Source organism: Labrus mixtus, chromosome 21 (genome assembly GCF_963584025.1).
Source record: "Labrus mixtus chromosome 21, fLabMix1.1, whole genome shotgun sequence".
NCBI lineage: Eukaryota > Metazoa > Chordata > Actinopteri > Labriformes > Labridae > Labrus > Labrus mixtus.
In genome coordinates, this window is record NC_083632.1 from 411,236 (window position 1) to 418,735 (window position 7,500).

Here is a 7,500-nt window from a genome sequence, read left to right on the forward strand (position 1 = left end):
ATTAAAGTAAAGATTGTGTGTAGTTCACTGACCAGCGCTCAGCATCCGACACATCCACTCTTTGCAGCAGTGACAGTAAACACGACACGATGCCTTCAGGGTCCACCACATCGAACAACATCTGAAACAACAGCAGAAAAAAATTGCCTTTTAAACACATGTTGTATAGTTGCCTTTGGGGGCGCTGCAGCTGATATTCATGCAATATTCTGATTTGATATTAACCAGCTGCTCCTAAATCTACCACAATCAATCGCTATGGTAACCATCTGTGACCACAGATGGCTCACTTACCTCCAGGACTTTGAGAGTGGCGGTGACGACCTGCGGCACGTCGTCCTGCAGGCGGTCCATGACGGCGTCCTTCAGGAATGTTTCGTCCAAACTCTGCTGCTGCAGACAGGAGACCAAGGTTGTAGAAACGTTTGAAACTTTATAAAATTGGTAATTTGCGTCGATACAAGCAGTTCACCTCGAAGAATGTTGGGTCATTTGTGGGCGTTTTGTGCATCCGTGAAAACAGCTTTAGTTTTCTAAGTAACATTTAGTTTTGGAGTACCTCAAGGCTCAAATCAAGGCCCCATTCTCTTTAATTTTACACTGTCACACTGTCATAATTGTACAAAAAAATATTGACAACGCTACAGTACACAAACGTTGCCAACGTGTTACACAGTGCTGTCTATCTTTCTCTCACAGCAGCTTTTGTTTAAATATTACTTTCTTTTTTCGACAATATCATTAACTAAAATAATTATAAGATTGTTATGTTTTAAAACGAGATTGTATCGTTAAGAAATTATAACAACTTAATACAGAACAACCTTTACAAAACTAAAAAAGAAAGGGGCCTTGATTTGAGCCTTGAGGTACTCCAGAAGTAAATGTAAATGAGGAAACTCAGACACACCCTCTGTGAAGGAAACTCTGAAATCCTCCTCGTGTGACTTAATGTTTTTCTTAAACATATGAAAACAGGAAGTCTGCTGCATACCTGTCCGGATGTGAGGATGCTCATCAGGTGTTCCACAGCTGAGACTCTGACTGAAGGCTGCGGGTGTTTCAGACTGAGAAGCAGCGACGTGTCAGAGTCGCCCATAATCTACACAAAAACACACAGACACAAGAATTTATTCTAAAGATTCATAAAGAGCTTCTTACAAAATCATATTTACAGGGAACAGAAAAACACACAATTCTACCGGTTAGCATCTTTCTCTGTCCAATAAAATGTAACCCTTAAGGACACACAGGTGTACCTGGTATTTTCCGCTGCTCATGGACAAAGAGAGGAACTGATGGAAGAGACGTTTCTGCTCGCTGCTGCTGACGTCGGTCACATAACCAGAGAGGACGCCGTCCATCGCTCCACAGTACCTAACGGAGGAAAATCACAACACTAATGCTAACCAGCTTCGCAGTGATATTTTATATTCCAAAGGCTGCAACGACAGATTGTACCTTTTTTTCTATAAAGAGAGGAAGAATTCAAAAGCTAAAAAAATATTCACTACCACATATTCTGATACTGTCAGACTGACCTGGACTCGAACAGTCGGACCAGAGGAAGCAGACGCTTGTCGAGGGTCGACAGGTTTTCAGACGAGAGTTCAGTCTGACTCAGGTACTCGTCCATTAGTAACCTGCAGGAGAAACACAGAAACACTTCAAACTGTTTGTATCAGACTACAATTAATCAGAATCAGAATTTATTGCCAAGTACATTTACACATACAAGGAATTTGACTTGAAATAAAGCAGAACTAGCAACAACTTAAATAATACAGTATAATAAGCTATTACAATATATCAAATAGAATTTAAAAATGTAAAATATAAAATAAAGTATAAAAAAAATAAAAAAATAAAAATAAAAAACACAATGTACAAAATGTAAAAAAGGTATTACTTTTGTACATTGTGTTTTTTATTTCAGTAGGAGCTGTGCAGTGGACTATGAGAAAAAAAAATCTGCAGATGAGGGTTTAATGTCGGAATAATCTCTAATAATAAAACTTTCTGCCAACAGTTGAGAGGTAAAGAGACGTTTTTACTGCAAATAGAAAAATTAAGATGTAAAGTTTAAAAAGATTTTAAAAAAGAGGCCAGAAGAAAAATTGATAAAAAGACAAGCCGTGGGCTAAGGTGAAAACCAGAGGGGATGATGTCAACCTTAAAGGCTTTATATGTGATGTTTCACACTTAAATATATAAATCAAGTATCTCCTCTGAAAATAACTCTGTGAGTCATGACTGTCTACAATGGGTGTAACACCCGAGTCCCACTGTCTGTGATGTTTTCAGAGTCCTATCTTCACTTTGTTTACATCGCCCGGACGGCCGGCTGACTCCTCCCCTCGTGTATAAAAGTTGTTTAATTGAGGGACTAGAGAAAAGAAGAATAACATACTGTACTCACTGCTTAACTGTGTTTCTAGATCACGCTCATTTCAGGTAAATTTACATGCAGTGTGAAGATACGAGCAGAATAAAGGTCGCTAGCATTAGCATGCTAACACAACAATGCAGCGCCAGTTGTTTTGGTTTCATGTGTGGTGCTCAAGGGCGACATCTGCTGGATCAAAAAATATAAAGCCTTTAATACTGAGGACATAAAGTTATCAGGATGTGTTTAAGATAGATCCACTGGAACACACATTGGAGAAGTCTCAAAGTAATGCAAACTTTACATTTAGTTTCAAACGACAGCACTGATGTCCAAAAGTGGAATATTGTACAAAAGGTTTGAACAAGACTCTTGGCTATGTTATTATCTTATAGATACTGGTTTATTTTAGGGGTCATGTGAGTTTACCGAGCCACAGTTTGGTCCAGGCCTTTGGTCAGAGGGACGGCCTGCAGGAGCGCCTCCAACACGGCGAGCTCGTCCGTCTCCGTCTCACCTGGAAACAGAACGACAGGTGAGACTCAAGAGAAAAATTAATTCAACAGATAAATTATTTGGTTGTCACAAAATGTCCAAACGTGTTCTGACCTGCGCTGCAGGTGAACACCGCTTGGACCAGGTGAGGCAGCAGGTAGCGCAGCAGAGGAGTGACGTCATGAGTCGCCGCCATGACCTGGAGCGTGGAGACGAGCGCGGGCATGGAGCTGAGCCGGCTGAACGCTCTGAGGAGGAAGAGAAACAGTCAGGTGATGAAGGTTACACCTGAAGGGGGCGTGTCTAAAGAGGAACAGTCAGGTGATGAAGGTTACACCTGAAGGGGGCGTGTCTAAAGAGGAACAGTCAGGTGATGAAGGTTACACCTGAAGGGGGCGTGTCTAAAGAGGATCAGTCAGGTGATGAAGGTTACACCTGAAGGGGGCGTGTCTAAAGAGGAACAGTCAGGTAATGAAGGTTACACCTGAAGGGGGCGTGTCTAAAGAGGAACAGTCAGGTGATGAAGGTTACACCTGAAGGGGGCGTGTCTAAAGAGGATCAGTCAGGTAATGAAGGTTACACCGAAGGGGGCGTGTCTAAAGAGGATCAGTCAGGTAATGAAGGTTACACCGAAGGGGGCGTGTCTAAAGAGAAACAGTCAGGTAATGAAGGGGGCGTGTCTAAAGAGGATCAGTCGAGTAATGAAGGTCACACCTGCAGGGGGCGTGTCTAAAGAGAAACAGTCAGGTAATGAAGGGGGCGTGTCTAAAGAGGAACAGTCGGGTAATGACGGTTACACCTGTGTGTTTTGAGGGCGGGCTTACCTGGGCCCGGCGGCGCCCTCCTTCTGGTTCTGCAGCAGCACGACAAGGCAGCCAATCCCCTCTGGAGCGAGTACGGGCTCTTTGAGCAGAGACCTGCTGACGTGCACGGCGAGTGTGTCGACCAGACTCGCCTCCATGACCACCTTCACGGCCAGCTGACACACGATCATGTAGGTCGCCGCTTTGTAGTCGCTCAGAGACGACTTCAGACCCTGCAGAGCCGACATGAATCAATCAACTAAACTCAGCCTGAGATCTCTAAATGTTCTGATGAACAGGTGAGCAGGAGGTTTTTTTTACCTTCTGAACGTAAGGCAGCAGCTTGGAGATGATGGTGTCGGACACTTTGTCCACAGCGTCCAGAGCGGGGACGATGGTGGAGGCGTAGAACGAGAAGATCACTCTGAGCTGGGAGCAACTTCCTGAGCGGCCCGAATACGCCTGAAGAAGAAGAAGATGCAAATCATCAACTTTTTGGGATAATGTCAAAGAGGAAAGGTTAAACATGAGTCCTTGATGACAGAATGAAGATGTCTTCCTTCCTTTACCTGGATGGCCTTGGTGACCATGGTGCAGATGAAGTCCATGAAGCTCAGGTCTGAGTAGCAGTGAGTGATCAGAGCTCCTCTGGACAGCGGCACGCCTGGTTTCTGCAACAGCACAGAGTTTACAGGAAGAACAATCCAATTTTTGGAGAACTACAAAATCACAGGAGAACTACAAGATGACAGGAGAACTACAAGATGACAGGAGAACTACAAAATCACAGGAGAACTACAAGATGACAGGAGAACTACAAAATCACAGGAGAACTACAAGATCGCAGGAGAACTACAAGATGACAGGAGAACTACAAAATCACAAGAGAACTACAAGATCAGAGGTGTCTATGTGGGGGTGTATGAGGAGTGGCATGGGGGCTGTGGGTTCAGACCTGCAGGCAGTGCAGCCAGCTCCAGCGGTTTGTGGCGTCTTTGATCTTGAGGAGCTGCAGGACTCTGACGAACACGTTGGTGTCGTGATACGGCAACACGCAGGCCAGCAGACTGTCCACGTTATACAGCTGGATGTGGAAACTGTAACAACAAGAAGAAACATCTGATACTCAGTCAGAGACAGAGAGAGAGAGGGGGGGGAGAGAGAGAGTGTGAGCGAGAGAGAGACAGAGAGAAAGAGAGAGGGGGAGAGACAGAGAGAGACAGAGAGAGAGAGAGAGAGAGAGAGACAGAGAGAGAGAGGGAGAGAGACAGAGAGAGAGAGAGACAGAGACAGAGACAGAGAGAGAGAGACAGAGAGCGACAGAGAGAGAGAGAGAGAGAGAGAGAGACAGAGAGCGACAGAGAGAGAGAGAGAGAGCTCACCGGTGAACCAGCCACTCGATGCACTTGTGAGCCGGTTTGAGGAGGAAGTACGGGGAGAGGCGGGTGAGGAAGAGCGAGATTCCAGCGTCCAGCTTCTCGTTGACCTCTTTGGACTGGACGCTGCGCTCCAGGGTCAGCGACGCCGGGCTGAACAGGGTGTCCTGAAACTCCAGAAAGGCTGGTTCGATTCCCAGCAGCTCCTCCAGCCCCGTGCAGCCTGGAGGGGGGAGGGGGGGCAGAGGGGGGGTTAGGGTCGTCAGGATACCAGAATTAGAAACTTTAATATAACACTAGTAAAAATCAAGCAGATTGTTACCACGGCAACAAAAAACAAAGTCTTAGATGCCCAATATTGGTTAATTTATTGTTTTTAATAATCAAATATCAATGAAGAGTCACTTCGGAGAAATATGACGGACTCACCGAGGGCGTAGAAGGTGCTTTTGTCCATGGACGCAGCATCTTTGGGGTCAAAGAGCAGCGAGGCGACCTCTCTGCGAGTCAGCAGGTTGGGGTCGCTCTGAGGCAGCGCGAGCCTCTTCAGCTGGTGAGCCAATGACGTCATGACGGCTGTTTGTTAATCTGATGGAGAGACACAAACATCATATTTAACTATTTTCAAACTGACCCGGCGTCTCTTTGATAAAAAGTTAGTGAAAGCTGACATCTTGGTGAAGACAACTTCAAATCTAACTTTATTAAATTAACCAGATCAGGCAACAAACTTAAAGCAATAGCAGGGACCCAAAATGCGCCAATTTTGCAACAACAGTGGGAAACCTCCCTAAGGGGGCCCCGTCTGACAGCCCTCCGTCTCGTTGCCCTGCTAAGCGTTTCGTGCATTATTGCTGTAAAAAAAACAACAACAAAGTTTGTCGATGAAAGTCAACTGAAGAGGAATGACCCGACAATAAGAGAGAAAAGGGAATCAGGGTGATAGAGGGAGAGGAGTAAGTGTGGGGATACTGGCAGACATTATGGTGATGGGACGCTGGTTGGATTTTTTCCTCACGGCCCCAACAGACTACCTTACCCATAAAACTTCATCTGCCCAAAACTGATGCATCTCAATAAAACACTGAACAACACCGTAACATCTCAGCAGGGGGCGGCAAAAACAGTCTGACAACAAGGTACGTATTTACTATTATTATCATTATTATTATTATTATTATTATTATTATTATTATTATCTACTTTTCACTTGATACTCTGTTTCTGTCCTCTGCCATTTGAATAAGTCCATTCCAACGATTTTCTTTGAACAAACACTGTCTCTTTGAATAGCTGAGATCAAATCAAACCTATGAAAGATGCTGTATTTATAAACCGAGTAAAATTAAACTGTGTAGTAATATTGTTATTGCCGAATTGAAAAGAATGCTTTGTTTTGTAGAGAAGACATTTTAAACCCTCATGTGAGTGAATCTTTCTGTCTCTAGTATAAACAAACACTTTAAAACTGCAGTTTTTCAAATGGAGTTCGGACCCTGTAAAAACATCAGGAGTTTTAACGTTAAATCTCACGTTAACGGTCATCTGAGCACGAAACCAGATCCAGAACAGTAACCGCAGCTAAAGATCAGCCCTGTGCTTTATAAATGTCTTTATTTATTTACCAGTGACAGTTTTAATTTAGATATTCAAACGTTAGCTACTGAAGCTAACCGCATCACTTCATCTAAAACATCTCTAATGACGTGGAACAAACTTTCTCAGCAGCAGCGACTTCCGGACATAAACTTGAACATATCTAAAGAAACATCACAACAACAAGAGTTGAAATAATGCAGCAGTAAAAGAAATAACTCAAACCTGATGTATGTAGCTGTTCTGAACACATGGGTGCACGTTGTTGATAGCTGAAATGACCTCGTTCTGGTTGATTCTACATCCGGGTAAAGCGAGATAGTTCACTCTCACCTTCTTCCGTTTCCGCCTCCCACCACCCGCTGCCTCATCTGGCAGACTGTTCGTTTTAATCGGCTGTGGTGAATCTGAAGAGACTTCTTTGTATTCTGTCTCAAAGAGTTTGGGTCAACATTATAAGTTGGTTGTCGCTAAAAAAATAATGATATTCCATCTTTTGATAATTATAGTATTCTCTATTTTATGGATAATTTAAACCCTTGACATGGTAAATGTTATTTTACTCATGAGTAAATATTCAGTGTAGTAAGTGGAGAAACAGCAAACCCTCCTTTGACTGGTTTATAAATGATTTCAAATATTTTTTCTTATCTCTGAAAAAAAATGAAATCTAGAAAGATTAGTGCTCATTTATCGAAATTCTTGTTGTTTTGATTTCTGGCCCTTGTTGATTTTTTTTTGTTCTTGCTCCAGTTTGTTGTCTGCTTACATTTGCCTGATGTTTTCTTTTGGAAACGTTTGATTTTTATTTATTTATTTTTATATATAATCACCCCTAGTCTTG

At 43.2% G+C, this 7,500-nt stretch overlaps 1 protein-coding gene across 1 annotated transcript in view; it reads right to left on the reverse strand.

Moving 5' to 3' along the window:
* The window catches only part of heatr1 (HEAT repeat containing 1), a 28,050-nt gene extending 21,127 nt beyond the window's left edge, over positions 1-6,923 (reverse strand). The window contains exons 1-14 of the mRNA XM_061027727.1: positions 6,882-6,923; positions 5,490-5,648; positions 5,067-5,283; positions 4,640-4,781; positions 4,254-4,355; positions 4,006-4,146; positions 3,706-3,917; positions 2,996-3,129; positions 2,816-2,903; positions 1,542-1,643; positions 1,260-1,377; positions 995-1,102; positions 295-393; positions 33-121 (exon numbers count right to left, since the gene is read on the reverse strand). Of these exons, the coding sequence (XP_060883710.1) occupies positions 33-121; positions 295-393; positions 995-1,102; positions 1,260-1,377; positions 1,542-1,643; positions 2,816-2,903; positions 2,996-3,129; positions 3,706-3,917; positions 4,006-4,146; positions 4,254-4,355; positions 4,640-4,781; positions 5,067-5,283; positions 5,490-5,631 (1,694 nt within the window). The 5' untranslated portion in view covers positions 5,632-5,648; positions 6,882-6,923. The remainder of the gene's footprint in view (positions 1-32; positions 122-294; positions 394-994; positions 1,103-1,259; positions 1,378-1,541; positions 1,644-2,815; positions 2,904-2,995; positions 3,130-3,705; positions 3,918-4,005; positions 4,147-4,253; positions 4,356-4,639; positions 4,782-5,066; positions 5,284-5,489; positions 5,649-6,881) is intronic.
* Positions 6,924-7,500: the final 577 nt, after the last annotated feature.